The 21,768-nt window shown below is 41.1% G+C and overlaps 1 protein-coding gene across 6 annotated transcripts; it reads left to right on the forward strand.

Annotated features, from left to right (window-relative positions):
- Positions 1-10,504: 10,504 nt before the first annotated feature.
- Positions 10,505-21,006, forward strand: ZBTB43 (zinc finger and BTB domain containing 43). Of its 6 annotated transcripts, none has more exons than XM_072429551.1 (3): positions 10,505-10,578; positions 12,269-12,358; positions 14,130-21,006. In XM_072429551.1, the coding sequence occupies exon 3, from the start codon at positions 14,146-14,148 to the stop codon at positions 15,538-15,540; it is 1,395 nt and encodes a 464-aa protein (XP_072285652.1). In that variant the 5' UTR covers positions 10,505-10,578; positions 12,269-12,358; positions 14,130-14,145; the 3' UTR covers positions 15,541-21,006. The 6 variants fall into 6 exon arrangements, with proteins under 6 accessions (XP_072285652.1, XP_072285655.1, XP_072285653.1 ...); XM_072429554.1 differs by having other exon boundaries at positions 10,521-10,571; XM_072429552.1 differs by having other exon boundaries at positions 10,530-10,578; positions 12,266-12,358.
- Positions 21,007-21,768: the final 762 nt, after the last annotated feature.

Raw genomic sequence — 21,768 nt, forward strand, 5'->3', positions numbered from 1 at the left:
ATACACTGGAACCTAGGCCCTAGTTGCCCTGAACTGCCCTAGGAATAGTGATTAGGTTAGAGACTACTGGTTACTTCCCTGATGAAAGAACCAGCATCTCCCTGATACCTAGTAACAACAATAGAACAACAAAACACCAAAAGCAGTTCAACTTATCTTAAGTAGCAAATGGATGAGCAGGAACGCTGAAGAGGGCAACACACCAGCTCTTCCACATCCCAGAAGTGAATATCAACCACATAGCATGAAGTATGAGACCAGACTAAATGGAGGAGCAGAAATGACCACCAGCTGCACCTGATGCAAGAGGAGTGGTCATTACAAACAACAACACAGAAACAAGTAAAAACAAAGAGACTGTCAGATAACCGCACGTGCAGCTTGTCTCACAGATCTTCTAACCTCAGTCACGGAAGGGACCATGACACCCGGGTTCTTGAGGCACTCCATCCACTATCATAATCTGGTCCCTGACATTCACCAAAATAGGGTCCCTCAACTGGACAGTACAAAATTCCCCCTTATTTACTTTTAAAAAGGGTGAGGAAGATTCCCCCCCCCCCATCATCTCCCTCCGTAACCTGGAAGAGGAACCCCCCCCCCATAGGCTGGTCAGGCCCGGGTATGTCATAGTATCACCATGTATACACATTACACAAAGGGGTTTTCCACAAGATGTAACCTCGCTAACCACTTTAGCATGTATCAGAGTCACCATGCTACCGGAGTCCAACAGGGCTTTGGCCGGGACCTGGTTCACCCTGCATTCGAAACTGTACGTGCCTGTCTCGGGACTAGCAGTACACACTCCTTGAGTGTAGAAGGACCTCCTCCGTGATCCTCAACATTGCATAGGTTACTCCTGCAGGGGGCATTTGGCCCTAATGTGGCCCTAGGCCGAACACCGCCAGCAATGTACTGGGTCTCCTCTTCGAGGTTTGATATCTCAAGGCTGGAACTCCTGCTGGAAAGACGCTCAACCTTTGAGTGTAGTCATACAGGTTTCGGGGTTCCTCCAGACAGCATTATCTCCTAGTGAGGAAGACCTGGTTCTCCTGGTGGAGGTGGCATTTTGGGAACAGTGTATCGATCCACATATTCCACCAGCTGGTCTGCTGTTTTAGGGATCCCAATAACTTACTCACCTCTACAAATCCTCAGGCAGCGACCGCAAAAACTGGTTGACCACAATGCAATCCACTATCTTGGGACCAGTCAGTGATCTCTGCTTTGAGCCGGTCCCTTGAGGTAGGGTCATAATAGGCCTTCTGTGGATCCCAAGCCAGGAAAGGGGCGATGAGGCCAGCCCATTTATCTCGGGGCCACCCTTCCCCTTCAGCAGTCCTATCAAACATTAATAGAAAGGTTTCAACATCATCTGTGGGTGTCAAATTTTGGAGAAAATGGCTGGCTCCCCTCATGGTCTAGTTGCTAGAGGCAACCCTCATGGTTTTTTGCCCCTCTGCTAGCCGCTACACAGTCTCAGCCAACATCCTTGATTGTGCCTCTGTTGAATCCCGCAGGACCGCAGCTTGGGCTGCCGTTGCTTCCCTAAGCGCTACCATCTGCGCCTCTGTGGCTTCCTGCTGGTTGGCCAGGCTCCTCTGCAGCTGCACAGTGGCTAGGGCCAGTTGTCACAGCAGCTCCTCCATAGCAAAAATTTTGGGAGCCTAGCCCTTTAAATGTCACTTTACATTTTTAAACGAAAACTTTTTTCTGCAGTGCTGCTGCCTGCATCTTGCCCCAGTTGTAAAGTCTGGGGATTAGCTCATACCGCAGCCAGCACACTTTCCACCAAAAGTTTTTATTGAAATAACTAAAAAAAACTGCTTCTTTTCAGAAAATCAGGGGGTATAAACAAAACAGAAAAGTGCTTACTTCAGCCTAGTGGTGTGATTGTCCATAGTACATCAGAACATCCCCACTAAAAGTGTGAGTCAAATCCCCATCCTGGGGTTTCCACAGTCCATAAATCAAGGAAATCAAGTCAGCATCAACAGCTTCCATTGTAACAGAAACACCACTTCTTAGCTTGATTTCCTCCACAAGCTTGTTTGCAGACTACTTCCTGCAATTCTACTTCCTCTCCCTCTTGCACACCTGAGGCCTTATGGGTTTCCCACCTTCATGCTAGGCAGGTGCAACTCCTGGTGTGTACCCAGATGGACTAAAGAGGCCCACCCAATCCTTCCCCTTCAGTCCGGAGTCCAGCTCCCGTGACAACTAGTGTAATACAGCAACATAGTTGCCTAACCGAAAAATAATTTGAGACTCCTTTCCCAGCACACCAGCTTAAAGGGACCAACATCCATATCTAGGGGAAATGTACCCTCCATCCAGGATCCAACCCTGCAATCCTGTACAGTACCTATTTTTACTGTACAGTACCTACTTGTGCTGCATCCATTCAACACTCACGGTGTCATCCTTCTTTCCACCAACATCGAGACCGGTGGTGAGATATCCCATGGTTACCAGCACAGCCCAAGCACTCATACCTGAAGCTGCACCCCCTCAAAACTTGTATCACCCTAATAAAAAGCCAACAGACCCCCATGTTCTTACGCAACAGCAACCCTCCTGCCTGTGAACCGCAGCCCCCCCAAAAAAAACTGCATGCCCCCCCTGTCTCCCCAGCGTCATCAGTCACATCCACAAACCTTTATCCTTATGGTCCCAGAGCAGCGACGATTGCACAATTTTTCTTCCGGTGGAACTGCTCATTGTACCTCAGCCAAGCGACCACCCATACATCAGTTACGCCTCCCTAATAGTGCCAGGTAACAAAATTGTGCCAAACATTAGTCGGGCTGTTTTATATTGACCTATCAACCTATACCGCCGCTGATCACTCTTGTTGTGCTGCCCCTCACCTCTAACGCCCCAATCCAAAAAAAAGCTCTCCAAAGGCAGCAGGGAAAACACGTCTATGTACTCACCTTTCCAAATCCATTCACGCACTTCCTCCTTCAGATGCACTCTGAGCAGTCCCTTGAAACAGATGTAAACCTCCCCCCTTGCTGAATCGTTCAACCTCGCCGTCTCCGGTCTCAGTCCCCCACCCCTTCCTTCTCTCACGTGGCACCTCGCTTCCCCCTCCCCTCTGCTGCCTCAACCATAGCGCCTCTTCACCACCTCCTGCCTCATCCCCCAGTCCCGTCCCCGACACCCCCGCTGCACTCCATTCTTTACTACCTCCCGTAACCCCTCCAAAACTGCCATTATCCCCCCTTACTTCACCCCACTACCCCCCACATGTCACACAGCCCCCTCATGGCCCCCCTTCAACACAGGCCCCTGCCCCCCATCCCACTCAGCAATCCCCACCAACACCCCACTAGACTCCCCATTACGCCCCCAGACATCTCAAGGCCACTCCTCGTGCTGGGGAGCTTCCTAGAACAGGGCCACGGCTACATCACTTCCAGTCGACCACAGTGACGCAGCTCGACCCCTCCTCACATCACTTCCATCACATCACTGCCATCTTGGATCTCCTTCCGGGCCCGGTCCAGCTTCGGAATGCAGCAGGGTGCCCACCCCTCTTTAACGCCTTTTTCCTGCACCATTTGACCTCTAGTCAACCATCTTCCTCACCACACCCTAGCAATTCCTTTCTCCCCTTAACCCTTATGGCCCCTGGACTATGCCTCGCACCCTGTCATGTAGGTCTTACGCCTATACTTTGTTTGCTGCTGGCCTCTCTATACTTTCACTGGCACTTTTCTACTGTGGTAGATGGTCACCAGCCTTGCAGACAACTTACCCTTTTGGTCTCATCTGCTATAAGATTTCTTGTAATAAACCTTACACTATTCTTTCCTAGAACTGCAATGTACACAATTAATGCTAAACTCCATCCTATTTTATAGGTTCAGGGCATCCCTTCAGCTCCAATGTACACACCCCTGATGAACCTCCCCCACCCCATGAATAATCTGCCAGTACACAGCAACTTTCCTTTGAGTCACTTATGCTTGTTTACCCATACAAATCACTAGGAATGTCAGGGCAAAATGAATAAATAAAGACTACAGTCTTCTCACACCCCCACAATTGGTGCTCACGCCTTGATTTTTTTTGTGTCTTAGCGACACCTTGATTTTTTGTCCTCGTTATCCATTGAGCCAATTACTGTCTCTGACCATGCTCATATCACATTTAGCCTCTCATTCCCAGGTGGAGAACCCAGAATTAAAATCTATAGACTTAATCTTTCTCTACTGGGTGATTTTGCAGTGGTTAATGATGTTCAGTTGGAAGAATACTTTACATACAATGTTAGGCCAGATATGGACCTGGCAATGGTCTGGGCAGCACACAAGAGTTTAATCAGAGGTGCCTTCCTGAAGTGAACAGCTAAGTTTAAAAATCAAGGCAACAAGATTTTACTCTTTTGCTCTTGATTCGTATTCGCAGACTAGAACTAGCACAAAAACGTAGAATACCTGATGGACCTGACAAAAAACAGGCTGGCCTTGCGGCAAAGCAAGCTCTCAATACTGACATATACATCTGAAGTCGGAAGATATAGCCAATCAAGCTGACCTCTCTTACACACAACTATATAACCTACACCCACCCCAACAACCAAAAAGCAAATATACCAAAATAAGTGCTGCCATTTGCGCATTTTTAGGTAGATACGGCCTTTCTAGGATCTCATGAGTCATCTGAGAGACTGGAAAACCAACTCTCGGAAGTGAAATTTACACACGCCTTAAAACAATTATAGCTAGGGAAAAGTCCAGGGCCAGATGGTCTGACTGCCCCGCACTATAGATCTTTTACCTCCTCAATGTCTCCACATTTTCCCTCCCCTCTTTAACTTGTTTGGGGAAGGAAATGTTCCGTCCTCACAATTCTTGGAACCCCATATAACAGTAATCCCTAAAGAGGGTAAGGATGCATTGTGCTGTAATAACTACAGACCTATATCTTCATTAAATGTAGATCCTAAGATCTTTGCTAAGGTATTAGCCAAATGCCCACTTCCCCTCATCCCACAGCTAGTGGATCTAGATCAGGTGGGACGTATGGTGAATCTAGGGACAGCACCAACAAGGCCCTGAATCTGGCACATTTGGCCCAGGGATCAAACCAGCAGTGTTTCTTTCTCTCAACTAATGCAGAGAAAGCTTGCCCTTGCCCTAGAACTGCCTTTAAAACAGACCAGATTACTGACCACGATCTCAGGCCTACGCATTGGCAGTAAAGAATAAATGTTGGTGGCATCCTGATCCTGACCCAACCCACTTCCTCCCTTCTGGCACTTTTAATGAAACTAGATTCATTCCAAGATCTCTCATACCTCAAAATTAACTACTCCAAATCCTCAGCTCTAAACATCTTGATTCCCTCACAAGTTCTACAAGAATGCTAAACAAGGTTTTCCTTTATATGACAGAGGTAATCCTTTGGCTACCTTGCCATTCAATTGGCTATGTCAGTCACAGAACTTTTTACTGTAAATTTTGTTCCCCTCCTATCAAAGATTTCTGAAGAAATGGGATGTCAGTGTTCTCATGGTTTGGGAGAGTTGCTATCCTCAAAATAAACATCCTACCAAGGCTATTGTATCTAATGAAAACAATACCAATCCACCCACTAGAATCATTCTTTAAGTCTTTACTCTCAATCTTCCAAGCTTTTTTTGTGGGGGCAAAAACCCCTGAAAATAGCATTCCTTGTTTTGGCAGCACAGAAACACTTCTGTGGTATTGGGCTCCCATATATCAGGTATACTATTTGGCTGGCCAATTCGACAGGGTAATTCATTGGAATTCTTACTCACAGTCAAAAGACTAGGTTTTCCTGGAACAATTTTTTTCCCGTACCCCCATGGGAATGGCTCCAGAGACCTGATCTAGACTCAGGCCTTCTAACTCACCCTCTCATTGGTGCATTGCTGGGGATTATTCGGGCTGCAGTCTGTGAATCTCATATCTTCTCAGTCATGGGCCCACTTTCCCCAGGGGTTATTAAATCCAAGGATGTGGAAATTGTCTGTACAGCCCACTGTATGGGACTGGTTCATGCAAAATAATTGCATTGCGGAAATGGAGAAGCTTTTTCACTCCTCCCGTGACGGCATAGATTGTTAATATGCTACTTGGGTGTGCTGGTGGAATCTCCAGAATAGCACATTCTGTGTACTGAAAATCAATAGATGCCCATACTGACAAGAGAATCCTTTTTATCTTCCCCTCTGGTCCCTCTCATTTAACCTTCTTCCCTTACCCAACCCCAGAGGGAGCCTTTGAGGTCGCTTTGATGCCATGATAGATGAGAGACCATCACTCCTGCAAAGTTAGGGTTTTAGGTTTTATTGTGTCTATTTATTCTGCTCCTCACATGTCCTGAATAATCTCTCCAGGGATTTTGGTTTCAAATGTTTTACTGTGTGATATGGTTAGATTTATCCCCTACTGCATGTTAGTCACTTGTTAGTTCTGCGTCAACAATCTGGCTCTTTAAAAACTTTATTGTTTCAACTATGTACTAAGGGAAATAAAGGTTTAAGTTTGTTTCTTTTCCTCTGGTATCCTAATAAAGCTTGTTTTTGAAAAAAAACAAAAAAAGTTACCCCATGGAATTGTCTTCCCCTTCCTTCCTTTCTACCCCATCCCATTTATTTTTTAATAATGTTTTTGTCATTTCACTTTACAGTATTTAGGAAAGCTAGTCATTAGGATTGGTCTGCTCTCTTTCTTGTTTTTTCTTTCAGGTCTGCGTCTGCTTGGAGCTAGTGGTAAATGTTGAGAGTGAGGCACAGCTGATCATCGAATTGGCTACTCATATTTTGGCAGTACAGTCAACAGCCAATCATGTTCACAAAGAACTGTCTGTTTAGGCTTGCAGCAGTTTTATTTATAACAGCAGACAATAAGCTAACCACCCACCCATCTTGTCACGAGTTATCTTTAATTAGGGGTATTGTAGCCCTTCTTGTGGTCCACATAGTTTAGGATGGTTCAGCCTTGTATGACTAAGATTGTTGGTTATACAATGTTTATGGTTTAGACATTGATAAACTTTCTAACAAACCTCAATATGTCTGTTGTTTCATTATTTTATTTGTTGTTTATATTTTGCACTTTGTGGTTAAATGTAAAATTCCATATAAAACCACTTTGATTCAACTTAGAAGGAGGGAATACATAATATTAGCAACATATAGTGCACATTCACATGAATTAGTGATTATTATACATTGAAGTTTAGTCAGTAGATGTTCATGTTTTACCATCCAGTCCTGGATATGAGATTTATCTTTACAGCTGGTCACAACCTAATTGTACAGATTCCTTGACCTTTACATGAATATTAGTAATATCCCCTCTATTCATGTGTGCTGTGTTTTCCGAAATATAGATGTATGGCCATGCATGCTGTCATACTTTGCCTTTGGCATCCCATTCCTACAATAGACAATCCAATGCACTAGATTACATAGAAATGTTATTTATGATACACTTTGGAAAATGCAGCACAAAGGAACCCATTGCTTTTCAGTGCTCTGCTAAGGTGCCGTAAAGATGCTATTAACAATGAAAGCAACTCAGCATATGAATGCATGTCTAATAATACAATGCACTGGTTGAAATGGGCTTAAAAAGTGTTAAGCTGCGTACACACGTCAGATTTTTCTCGCCCGATAATCGGCATAGGCCAGATATCGGACGAAAATCTGGCGTGTGTACAGTCGGCGGCGTCCATCGTCCGAACGACCGTCCTGGTGGATCCACGGACGATGAACAATGACCGATCCTAATGCAAGGGAAGGGGGAGAGCGCGCAGCAGGGTGCCGCTCCGTCACTCTCCCCCTCCCCTCTCCATAGAGCAAGAACGGTGCTGTATGTACAACACCGTTCATCCATCGTGTAGTCCTTTGTCGTTGGAAAGGATTGTAAAAGATCCTTTCCAACGACAAAAATTGCTCGTGTGTATGCAGCTTTAACCAGAAAGATTTTTCTACAGCACAGACATGGGGTTGTTGCCTTCCCCTAATCTACAAAATGTAATGTTTTATTTCTATTTATGCTGCGGTTGGCGAGTTCTCCTCACTTCCTGTTTGGTGAAAACTTAGAAGAGCTGGAAGTTAGGATAAATCTCTCTAATGCCCCTCAGATATCAATAGAAACCTAACAGAGGGCCTATCCCTTTCTTGTTCTAGCCAAAGGTAACACAAAAACTGTTGATTAAATAATTATTATATGTGTAATATAGGATGGACATCGCTTTCCCAAACACATTAAGTGTAAAAGTACTGGTCCTATGGACAGCAGGGTGATCAAAATGGATAGAAATAGGTCACAAGAGTTGTAACCTGGGCCCATGTATACTTTTGTGTTTAAAACCATTTAAGGTGAATGTAAAAAAATCCTCCATTGTTCACTTTGGAGAAATGTCCTCCCATCCCTGTTGCATCTTTAGTGTATATATTGCATATTTAGTATAAGTGAAGAGAAATCTCCCTAACCCCTCAAGCCCAGACTGCAAAAAAAAAAAACCTGATAGGGATTGCAAGCTTTCCATTCTCTTCAAAACTAAAATAAATATTGGTACACACTAGCTAAGTAGGATATGTGATATAGCAAAAATAACTTCTCCAGATAAAGTTGCCGCTCAGTTCAACCAGAATCTTTGGCTCTGGATTAAGTTGCCCCTGCCACCTTCCGCTACCCCTGCCCTGCTAATCCCCAACCTTGGCACAACAATCACACCAAACAGCTACAAAAGACTGCTCGTGCAGCTGAGCACAAATCTGGAGGAAATCTGGTTTCAGTGCCAACTGCATGGATTACAAAACCAGACTACAACACTTTAACACTGAACTCACTATCACCAAGCAAAATAATTTCTCAGCTGTCATTTCCTCTCAAGCATCCCACCCACACATCCTTTTCTCAACAATTGATTCTCTCCTCAATCCCACACCTGCTCCCCCACAACGACCTTCTCTGCCCAAGACATTGCCACTTACTTAAAATAAAATAAAATTGTCAAAATCAGACATGATGTCTCTGCTCACTGGGCCACCATATCCTCCCCTTCCACCTGTAAATCATCACTGGCCCCCATCTTCCCTGTTACTGTGAATAATGTCTCCTCTGTTCTCTCATCATCTCCATCTACTACCTGTCTGCTTGATCCAATTCCCTCTGATCTACTCTGTGCCCATTCCTCCACCCTGGCCCCCGCACTAACAGAAGTATTTAACCTCTCTCTTTGTACTGGTAAATACCCCTCAGCTTTTAAACATTCCATTATTCTCCCAAATACTGAAGAAACCCTAAATAGACCCCTCGCTACCCTCTAACTACCATCCTATCTCCCCCTCCCATATGTTTCCAAACTTCTTGAACGCCTTGTCTACAAAAGACTCACCGACCTGAGCACCAACTCTCTCCTTGACCCCCTCCAGTCTGGTTTTCATCCTTCCCATTCCACTGAAACAGCCCTTACTAAAGTGACCAATGACCTCATCAGAGCTAAGTCTCAAGACAACTTTTCCCTGCTCCTTCTCCTTGATCTTTCCTCTGTTTTTGACACTGTTAATCACCCCTTCTACTCCAAATCATGCACTCTATTGGTATCTGGGCTTTTCTAGGAGGATGTTACAGTAGTCCAGACGGGAGATGATAAGAGCATGTACAAGGAGTTTGGTGGTCTCAGGGGACAGGTAGGGGCAGATTTTGGAGATGTTGCGTAGGTGAAAGTGACAGGACCTCATACACAGTGCTGAGATTTGGCAGAGTGGGAGACGTACCTGTAGAATTAGAGATAAATGAACATTAGTTGCAGGCAGATGAAGATGGTGAATTCATTCAGCAGTGATGTTAGTAGAGAATGATGATGATGATGATGGTGGAATTCCCTGGGTTAATTCCCATTGCACTTATAATTTGGGCACTTGAGATTTGGGCACGTGACCTTGCCTGTTATTTAAATAAAAGTGCTTTGGTACTTCCGCCCCCCTCTTGGATTGTAAACTCCTACTGTGTCTCTATTTCTATATTTCCATCATTTGCAACCCCTGCCAGTGTAATATGTTGGTGCTATATAAATACAGTTTGGTTATAATAATATTAAAATTAAGCATAAATTTAAAAAATCATCTTGGTAATTGCTTGGGTTTTTACAGTATAATTGTATACTTTAAAAGGGGTGCTGTAATCTTTTCACACTTTATTGCAAATGTTTTCTTCATCAGTGTTTTTTACAGTTTTTTAATTTTTTTTATCTGCAAATATTGTAAATTGATCTTTTCATAACCTTTTGAGATCTTGAAAAAAAATTCTTTCTATGCACTAGAGGGCAGCACTGCACTATTTCACATTCTTCATAGTTCTACGTTCTACCTGCCCAATGTTCACAGGGGGCGGGACCGGGATAGCATTGGGCGGAGATGAGCAGGAAGTTTTAGAGTTGTTATTGGTGTATCAGCGCCGGAAAAGGCGTGGTCTGCTGTCACAGAGTCGTAAATGGTCTGTTAGTCGCGGCCTGGGAGCGATGTGAGCACTTCCGGCCGTGGTTGCTCGGGAGCAGTCAGCTGGCCCGGCGGAGATGTGAGATGTGAGATGTGAGATGTGAGATGTGAGATGTGAGATGTGAGATGTGAGATGTGAGGGGTGAGGGGTGAGGGGTGAGGCTGGCCTGGTACTGACAGATTTGTGTATGTGTGTCATGTGTGACCGGCCTGCAATCTGCACACCCCTGCTTTTACATTGTACACAGCAAACCCTACTGTACAACATATATACCTTTCTGGAAACACAGAGTATTCCTTTTACTCTGTGTCAGGTGTGAACATCAGCTCGTCTGTGCGATATCTTTATACTTTATTTTCGTATACTCCTCATGTCCCTTTATACATTTGTTACAATTTGGTATTCCTTATATATTCACCACATCCCTCTGTAAATCCTATCCATTTGAGTATCACTGACCATGTTATATATTATTATCTTGTAGTTATATAGTGCTGGCATATTACGCAGTGCTGTACAAAGTCCGTAGTCATGACACTATCTGTCCCTCAGATGAGCTCACAATCAAATGTCCTTACCATAGTCATATGCCATTAGTACAGTCTATGGTCAATTTTGGGAGAAGCCAATTAACCTATCTGCATGTTTTTGGGATGTGGGAGGAAACCGGAGTACCCGGGGAAGACCCACACAAACATGGGAGAACCTACAAACTCCATGCAGATAGTTCCCCGACTGATATTCGAACCTGGGACTTCTATCCTTCATAACCTCTTTAAATTCTGTACGTCCCATTATATATTGCCATCTTCCCTCTATGTCTCTGGCTGTCACCTATGTCTGTCTCCCCTCCCTGTACATCACATAAACCTGTCACTGCCATCGATAGATCAGGTACAGCCGTTACTGTAACTATACACTCCTCACATCACTGTATAAATTATATATACCGTATTTTTCGGACCATAAGACGCACTTTTTTTCCCCCTAAAGTGGGGGGAAAATCAGGGTGCGTCTTATGGTCCGAATGCATATTTTTTTACTTACCTGTATCCCCGCCGGTCCCCGCAGCCAGTGCAGTTACTCCTCCATACACATTATATACAGTTATCACAGCCCCCCATCAATGAGATACTTACTGGTCTCTATATATTGTATACATCTACCATATCCCTTTAGAATTATATATGTATGTGTATCTGGGCTTTGTAGTTTGATTATTAAGTAGATGTATAACTTTTGCCAACTGAGGAATATGTTAGAAGTCCATATAGATCTGTTTTTTGAGGAAGCCCATTCAAAATGCAAGAGCTGCTAATGCATCCAAACGTGTAAGTAAAAAACACAATAGCTTTTTTTTTCCTAATGTTCCATACTGCAACAAAATACCTTACATTACTGTGTGTTGTGGCACCCTTCAACAAAGATGTGGTTCTATAGTGAGTTGTGGTGCCAAAATGAATGGTGTCACGATGCAGGAGATATTATATGTGTGTTACCACATGCATAAGTCTAAATGTATACTGAAAGTTTTTGTGTTCGGCTTTGGAAGTAGCCTAACGTAACTAACATTTCATAACCTAAAATAAACCTGAAGCATAACTGTCTCCATATTACCCAAACCTAAAAATGTTACCTTCATCAAGATCAGGCTGACACTGAATGGGTATCCACCCCCCCCCCCCCCCAATCATTTGCATCTAAATAATAATGGTTGTTTATTTTTTAGGGACAAGCATTTTTAGTCAAATTAACTTTTGTTTGTGTTGCAGCAGATATCGCAGAAGAGGGAATTGCTGCAAAATGTGAGATTTTCCAGACTCCAGCGACTAGAAAGCAGCATCATATTTATCCAAATGCAGTAGGTCAGTGAAGATCCACAACTTCAGTTCACATACAGTGTGATACACAAAGATATCAGGCTGCATAGAAATCAATCAATTATTTATTCAAGAAAAACTATTGTGCTCTAATATACCGTATTTTTCTGACCATAAGACGCACTTTTTTTTCCCCCAGAAGTGGGGGAAAAAAGTCCCTGCGTCTTATGGTCCAAATACAGCCTACACATAGGCTGTTAAAAAAAAATTTGTTTCAGAATCTTTTTTTTTCTTCATTTCCCTTCTCTAAAAACTGGTGCGTCTTATGGTCCGGTGCGTCTTATGGTCCGAAAAATACGGTATAAAAAGAAAGCCATATCTGATGTTCCAATATATGCATTATGCTGCAGTATAATGCACACCAATGTACTTTCCTATAGTGAGAATGAGGTCTTTTACTAATGTTGTCCATTTAGCTATTTGTTCCATATTTTTAGTAATACATTAGAAACATATCAATTATTTAAAAAAAAATATACATTTTATATTTCATCTAAATAACAGATGAAATCTGATAGCTATTTTCTTGTCTTTCTTACCTCCAAGCCTTATTTCTCAGTCACTGAAAGAACAGTTTTAGTCAAATATACTTTATAGATTTTCAAATATTAATATATTTTACCAAACTGTTATGAAACTATAAAATAGGCTATCACTTACCACTGTAGTTACATTCACTGTGCTGCAATTTATGTTCAAAGTTTACTGCAGAAACTGTGAATTCAGTCCAGTTGGGTCTCAGGAATTTTTATCTCTATTTTTCTGTGCTCCTGTCTTGCTTCTACATTAGTGATTTATTTTCTCTGTATATTAGAGAAGGCTGGTGGACTGTTATCTAACTGCTGGCAAGGGGAACTAAGCTACCAAGAGAAAGTTAAACCTGAAAAGCTAAGGCTGAAAACTTTAGAGTTTCTCAAGAGCACCTCTGGCTACAGGGGTCAGTGAAGATTTACTTTAACTCAGTTTTTGTTTTCTTCTTGCTTGTTAAAAATATAAAGATATTGGGCAGCACATTTGGCTTAGTGGTTATTACTCTGACCATTGCAGCACTAGGTACCATGTTCCAATCCCAGCCAGGGTACTATCTACATGGAGTTTGTATGTTTTCCTCCTGTTTGTGTGAGTTTCCTCACACATTCCAAAAATGTAGTTATGTTAATTGGCTTCCCCTAAAAACTTCACTGTGTTAATGACATGTGACCATGTTAGGGGCATTAGATTGTGAGCCCCTTTTGAGGGACAGCTAGTGATAAAAAAAATGGACTTTGTAAAGCGTTGCATAATATGTCCATACTATATAAATACAAGGTAAAAATAATAATACAATTTATTATTTTTTTTGTAGCCCGGTCTAAGTTTTGCCACTTTGAATAGGCAGGGCATATAGTTGAGGCTGTTTACACGTACAAGGTTCAGGGAGAGGTATTAAATGTTACATACTAAAATGTATAAATAATGTGCTGAATTATATTTTTCACACTTTCTCCCAGTATTTCCTCCAGAGTAAACACTGGTTAAAATTATTAAAACTGAAGTAAATCACACCTGCTGTGCCCTGCAAATATATTCATTCCTCCTAGTGGTTGTCCTGTTTTGTTGCATAACAACCTGGAACAAAATGAATTTTAATTTTGGATTTTTTTATAATATATATATAGTGGGGAAAGAAAATAAAAGTCCATATAACATGGTGGAAAGGGAGGTATTCATTTACAACTTAAAATATTTATGTACTGATATTGCCTTCTCATTCCAGAATCACTTTTGATGAGATGGAACCAGGACTGAACTTATTTCGTGTGGAATTTCCTGACTTTTCAAGCAATATACTTCAGAAGTTAAACCAGCAGCGCCAATTAGGACAGTTATGTGACATCTCCATTGTGGTACAAGGCCACCTATTCCGGGCACACAAGGCTGTCCTGGCTGCCAGTTCACCATACTTCTGTGACCAGGTTCTGCTCAAAAACAGCCGCAGAGTTGTCCTTCCTGACGTCATGAACCCAAGGGTGTTTGAGAACATCCTCTTGTCTACATACACAGGAAGATTGACTCTGCCAGCTCACGAGATTGTGAGTTACTTAACAGCAGCAAGCTTTCTTCAGATGTGGCACGTTGTTGACAAGTGTACAGAACTTCTGGAAAGCAATCCAACTCTCTTGTGTCAAAAATCTACCCATATCAATGATCGCCAGTCACCCAGCAGCAGCAACTATATTGGCCTAAATGAAAATTTTGAGCTGGGGTCGAATAGTCAAGCTGAATACAGAAAATCTGTAGAGATACGAGATGTTGAGAATGAGGAGGAGAGCCCAAAAGATGATGAAATGTGCTCTCAGCTCACTGAACACGAATATCTGCCCAGCAACTCTTCCACAGAACATGACCAATTAAGTACAGAATTAACAAGCCAAGATGGAGAGGAAGGGGCCAGTGACAGTGCAGATTATCACTACTCCCGCCCATTGTATATAAAGCCTAGTATCATGTCCCACAAAAGATGGATCCATGTCAAGCCAGAAAGGTTTGAGCAGGATTGTGAAGGCGTTGAAGCTCACCCTCCTTTTGAGGACCATATCTCGGAGTCTGTAAATTCAGAGCCAACTGAGCCTCCAATTCAGTCTTCAGCAGTTGTAGACAGTTTTGATTTCTGCAACAAAAAGTCCATAGAGAATGAAGTATCCAGTGACAACAGCCATTATGATGAACATGTAGACTTCTATGGCGCTTCAATGGAAGAATTTTCGGGGGAGAGGGAGGAACAACTTGAGGCCCATGCAGCAGATAATGCATCTGCTGGGTTCAGGGAAGGTATGGATGTTCCTGCTGGTATTAAGGAAGAAAGCTCATCCTCAGGTTTCACGGCTGTGGTGTATAAACTCTATCCTTGCCAATGCGGAAAAAGCTTTACGCACAAGAGCCAGAGGGACAGACACATGAGTATGCATCTGGGCTTGCGACCTTACGGGTGTGGCGTCTGTGGAAAAAAGTTCAAAATGAAACATCATCTGGTTGGTCACATGAAAATCCACACAGGAATTAAACCATATGAGTGTAACATTTGTGGCAAGCGGTTTATGTGGAGAGATAGTTTCCACCGCCATGTCACTTCCTGCTCCAAGTCCTACCATGCTTCAAAAGGCGAGTCGGCCCTGGCTGACCACTAAAGAAGTCTGGTTTATATCTGATTTTACGGGGCAATTCCTTTCAATATTATTGGTCTTGTGAAACACTATCATAATAATATTAAGCAATAAGCAGATTTTAATTTGAAGGACAACACATCAGTGTGGTCTGTGGTGCTTCATGTGGTGGTTCATGCAACATTTTGATAAAAAAAAAGATGTCCAAGCTGTAGTTTAGAGATATTTATGTTCACTAAATTGGCTATTCCAGTTTCACCAATTGCTCTGTATATTCAAGCTATTTCTTAGGTAGTTGGAGCATTGTGAGCAGAGTATTTTGCACATTTTAGCTGTAGTCTCCTCTATATAAATGGATTTCTAAAGCAGATACCCCAGCCTTCAAGCCTTGATAAAACCTTCTTGGCTTGAAGTCACCTGGCCTCAAGTGGAGAGTTTTTCAGTGTTACTAATAAAAAGCCCCTTCAGTTAAATGAACAATTGTTGTGCTAGCTGAAGTAAAAACAGTTTTTGTTAACTGTGACTTGTTTAATGAATGTTAACCTTTTTTGGGGTTCTTGTCATTGGAATGACGTTCCAAAGGGTTTAAGCGTTTTTTGTTTTCTTACTTTGCCAGCCCTTGTGTGTATTATTTTGCAACTGCACCTGGGGCAAAAAAAATCACAAGTGTCAGGGATCACTACCTGTAAATGCTTGCATTGAGCTCCCAGAACTTTTAAGGCATATTTTGCGCATTAAACATATTTTGTGCATATTTTGCACATTAAACATTCAAACGTCATGTTCCCCAGTAGTTTGGAAACTGCAAATGCGTGCTTTAAAGCTTTTTTAAAGGATCACTACTACTATTTGGCTGCAATATTTTTCATAAAAAAAATTAGTGTGAGGATCCACACCACCAGCCCAATGAGCTATTTTTTTGTGTATTCCAAATTAATTTGTAAAATCTTGTATTTTTTCAATGTAAAATTCACACACTAGTTTGGGACTGTGGGATTGCTATGTAGGCAGTTTAATAAGCATCTTAAAGGACCTTACATTGAAAGCTTGAGTTGCTAGAACAGCAATTTTTGAAATGTATCTTTAAGGAGAATGCTCCTTGAAATGAAGAAATGTGTTGTTTATTTTGGCGGCTAGGAGACTCCTAGCCTATTTCTCCTTTGTGCAATTACTGGCCCTACAATTGACTTTTTGTGCATGAAACTAGGTTAAAGAAAATAATTCATGCTGATGTATTTCTTCTCTCTCCTTCAACAGCAAGCACCAATCTGGCCTCATAGGTGGTACCTGCACTCTGGCTGGGTACAAAACATTTGTGTTTTTTCTTTTCTATCTTACTAAAGAAGGAAGGGCCAAAAAGATTGGCTTGCCGGATGAATAAGACCTGTCCTAACCAAATTACACAACCCAGTTCTAGCCAAAAATGTTTATTATAGCTGGATGGCATGGGGCAAGTTTTTAAAACTGTTTTGGGGTTTTTAATTTTTTGGTTGTACTTGGGTTGATTTCCCCTTCCTCTCTTGAAAAAATCCAACATGCTGGGGTTAGCAAGGGTATCACCGGTACAAAGAGAAATTCACCCAGTAAGGATACAGCACAAAAGATGTCTGAAATCAACCTATTTATTGTGACAAGGCTGTTAACAGCTATGGACAATATAATTAAGCTGGAGATCACCATGATTTACAGTGATCCCCTGACAGAACTGTGTGCCAAATGCTGTTTTGTCATTATGAGATAAGTGGGACAACCTCCTGTCCTTACTGTGGGTTAACATTTTGTAGCTTTAGAAAAAAGGAAATGTGGCATTTGCCCAAAATAACTCTAGTACTAAATGCTCAAATTAGCTTGGTAATGCAAGGGTTTTTTTTTTTCGTTTCTTTAACTAGTTGCACCTTTTGTTTACCAGGGCATTATAAATTGTGCACCTGGAAAATCCTTTTTGCAATATTTGGCAGGCACGAATGTTGGAAAAAAAATAAAGATTCAGCCTGTGGAGAAACAGGCACAAAGGCTGCCATTTTAGTTGACTTTTTATTTAATTTAATTGTTGTATCTTGGTGCAGAGCCATCTTAAGTATTTGAGTTCAAAGTTTAGCAATGCAATTGCACTTTAAATTTTAATTTTAGAAACGTCCTTAGCTGCTTTTTTTTGTGATGGTGTTACAAATAACAAACAACAAAAAAAGATGTTTTTGCCAAATTCATGGACTTCTATTTTTTGTTTGGCAATAGAGCAGAATTAGGTGTGACCATGATGAATCATGTTATGTTTTTTCACACTGAATAACCTATTTCAAATATTTAGCAGAGTTGGTATTGTGCAATGGTCTCTTTCGTGGTCTGTACAATCTTGAGCTTGAAAAATGGTTCCTTTTTACAAGGTGAATCTTTCTGGTGTCCTTTTTTTTGGGGGGGGGTTTGATTTTTAATCGGTAAATAAGCTAAAATCCATAGCACTTACTTGAATATTTTCTGTTGTTGTTTGTTCAAACGTTTGTTTGAAATGTGTTTGTAAGTCTTCTTAGAAGTTTAATTCCAGTGTTGACAACCCTCCTACGTTTTCTTTTTCTACTGTCTACTAAAAATATGTGATGAACCCACTATATATGTAAATAGTGGAGAATAAAAATTAGATTTCCCTCCATTGTTTTTTTTTTTTTCCTTTTTCACTGGTGTAAGGCTCCAGTTTCAATCGCAACCATCAGCCTGTTTAGGTTTCTCCCATATACATATGTTTTTGCGGTATGCCAGGCATAAGTGACCATTTTTGGGTCTTTTAGCTTTGCATGTTCAAGAAGCCGGGTAGCAGAAACTGTGATTCACTTGTTTGTAGTTTAAAAAATGCATAATAAAGGTATTGATCACTTTATTGTAACCTATCGGAAGTTATGTCCAATCGTTATCACAAGAGAAAAACGATGCTTGTCTCGGGCAAAAATTCTAGCAGATTGTTAATCTATTGTTGGTGGCAGGTTGATTGAATGCCAATTGGGAACATCTCCATTTTTTTGGAGATGTGTTTATTCATGGTAGGATTCTGCTTGCACCTCCTCTTCCTACCTTCTTCATAAAACAGAATGTATCTGTGTGCACAGTGCTTGTTTTTTCAACTGTCCCTGGAAACGATCATGGAAGAACATGTGACCCACTCCCTTCTCACATGACATTGCTGGTGCTTATGGGTTGGAAGCTGACATCCCTAGTGCTGTCACAAAAGGGCAAGGAAAGCATATTCAGTCCTGTGTAAGTTCCAAATCTTGACCTGGAGCTTGCAATGGACGACCTCTCTGATGTTACTTATAGCTAGGATAGTGATTACGTGCATCTGTGGTTGCCAGCAGTGAATGAACCTTTAAATCTGCCTAGTGTGGGGAAAAAGACGGTTCACTTTACATATTTTTTTTTTGCTATTCTCTTATAGAAAATAGTCAGTAGCAGGTATTAGGTCATAGTCGAATCTGTCCCAGGTAATTCCAGGAGTAGCAAAGTAGCTGACCATTAAATGCTTTTCCATGGTCCTCCCATGACATCTTTTGACAGCAGACAGGTGCCAGCAGCATTTGATGGCCAATCTCTCCCCATGTTTGCTGGTGAGCTGATATTGTGTACTCCTTTTATATCACCATTTGGGAGGTATCCCCACCACAACTCCCACTTCTGCCAAACTAAGCTATTGCAAAGCCAAACAAGGGCTTAGACATCTTTTATAAATTCTTTGTAATGTAGAATAAATTAGTGTGAAGTTGTACTGCAGGGAGGTGTAAGAATAGCTGTGGCCTAGTGAGTAGAATTGGAGACAAAAAGGCTGGCATCCCAGAGGCTTATAAAAATCCAGGAAGTGATTTCCCAAAGCTAAAATGTATATTATGGGTGGAATTGATCAATTATTGTAGCTTTTAGGAAGGCCCAAATGTTTTGGTGATGCAGACAACAATTTTTTTTTATATTTATTAATAACTCATTTTAGGCAATAGATTTGGTCAGTTCTTAATTCCCCAGGATCTTGCCAGAAAATGCATGCCATCGCTCTCACTTATACATCTTGGGCAGAAGATGGGGAAATGATAAGTTTATACTTTTTTCCCCCTAATGGTACACTTTATATTTACTATCCTGTAGTGATACAGGTAAAGGTGAACTCCAACCTAATAGGTGGACCTTGCATTTTAATTTTAATGTCTTCTTTTTCCAGCAGTCCATTGGAATCTGACTGGTCACTTTAAAAAATTGCTCCCTATTTTTGGTCTGTGAGTAAGGTTTTTGCCTGAAAAAGTTTTGTTTCAGTGTAGAGTATCGATTGGCTAAAGCCTATTCAGAGTACTTTGTGTATTTAATATCAGCTGAGTTGGCATAATCGTAATGTAGTCTTGTTACTCTTAGTTTATCATTGTTATTGGTATATAGGCTTATTTTGTTTACATTTTTTAAGTGGGGAAGTTTTTTGCCTGAGTTGTATGATAAAAGCACACAATGCACCTGTAATATATTCACAAAGTTTACTGAGGGATATCTGAAATACAAATTTTTCTGTATAGCCAGCAGAAGCTAATGGATATTTCCTTTTTATGTTGGATGTCTACTAAGGAGGGTCAGGTCTGTTTGTATGACCAACACAGACATCTCGTATTTCAGATCATGAGGCCCTTCAATTTTATTACTTTAGTTTTTGCTGCACCTAATACCTTGGCCTGACTGTTTGTTTTTTTTTAACAGAAGGACTTGCTTTACTTTATACTTTGTACTTTTGTTATTGATTTGTTTTTTTAGAGAAAAATGTGGTTCTTTTTCTGCTGTCCATAGTTCGGGCATATTTTTAAGATCCTTTACATTTACAACCACAGATAAATTAAAATGTATTGTTTTTTGTCACATCTCTACATTTTTACATCTTAACATCTTACATCAAACATAAATTAAGGGTATATATTAGAGCTGTTTTGGAAGAGTTTACACCAGTGTTAGTGTTCAAGACAGATTCACTTTAAGGCAAACTTGCCCTTGGTAACAGCAAACATGACATAAGCAGGTTAAGCAGTTTTCATGTGATACATTATTAGAAGAACTTAAAGTTTAATGTCAGCAAATATTTTTACCTAACCCAAGGCCTCTCTCTTCTCAGTTTGAAAACACTTTACAACACTGAGACACATTTATAATATATCTGACACTAAATGTTGGTCATATAGTGTTTGTTACCTATTGCAGACAGATTTTTCTTTTTCTCCCTTACTACAATGGGATATGGAAAGGAAGAATATAATTGTAATGAACTACTATGAATACATTATTCGTGAATCATGTGATTCCGAGTCCTTCATTTTTGACATTGTAACCAGCTGGGTGTTATTGTGGTGAGATGGTAATATTGTCATAAAGTGTACAGCCAGTTGGTGTGTAAGTCAATGTCTGTGTTATTTTTCTTCTTATAGAAGAGATTCAAACTGTTTTGTATTATGTGTTAAAAAATAAATGTTTCTGTTAACTCTTCCTGTCTGTTACACCTTTTTTCATTTTGTCCTGCATATACACATAAGAGTTCAGTTTGATGTATACAGGTGTTGTTAAATGATTGGAAGGGGAATGACTCCTGTGTTTCCCCATCTTTGAAAGTGCTGGGTATTGTTCTTTGCTTCTGGTTTCTAAATGAAGCTGTAGGGGAGCAAAAAGGAAGGTATATATTGCCTGCCTGTTAGGACATCTTTAAAACCTATTTGGAGGCAAACCTGTCAGTTTGTCAGCTGCCCAAAAGAGTTTACAATTTAAGAGGAGAGGCAAAACTAATACACAACACTTGAGTTCCTCTTCTGGTAAGGACTGTAAAATGTAAAAAAAATTCTCCTAACTTTGTGCACTGGAGACAGTGGTCCCCATAACATATAGTGAGGGTGAATCTGCCTAGTAGAGACATAGACCTATAAAAATGGGCAGGGATTCTAATACTTCCTTTCTTAGTCCCTTACAAGAAAATGACTATAGATACACTTGGTTAATTTGCAAAGCCTAATTCAAGTTTGGAACAGTTTCATTGTTAAAAAAAAAACAGCAGATGAAAGAACGTAAACATTTTATACTTGTACATATTGAAATTATATACATGCTGCAAGGACTGATGAATGCTGCTTTGATATAGAAATCACCTCCCAAATCCTGGTCATAAACCAGCACTTGGAGTGAGGCTAATTAACTTTTAATCAATCTCTTTAAATTGTAAGGCCACATAGGAGGGTTCCCTAATTTGCTGTATGTTTC

The sequence above is a fragment of the Pyxicephalus adspersus genome, chromosome Z (genome assembly GCF_032062135.1).
Source record: "Pyxicephalus adspersus chromosome Z, UCB_Pads_2.0, whole genome shotgun sequence".
NCBI lineage: Eukaryota > Metazoa > Chordata > Amphibia > Anura > Pyxicephalidae > Pyxicephalus > Pyxicephalus adspersus.

Excerpts from the sequence above, each read along its gene's own strand:
- ZBTB43 (XM_072429551.1), top strand. The coding sequence starts at position 14,146 with ATGGAACCAGGACTGAACTTATTTCGTGTGGAATTTCCTGACTTTTCA.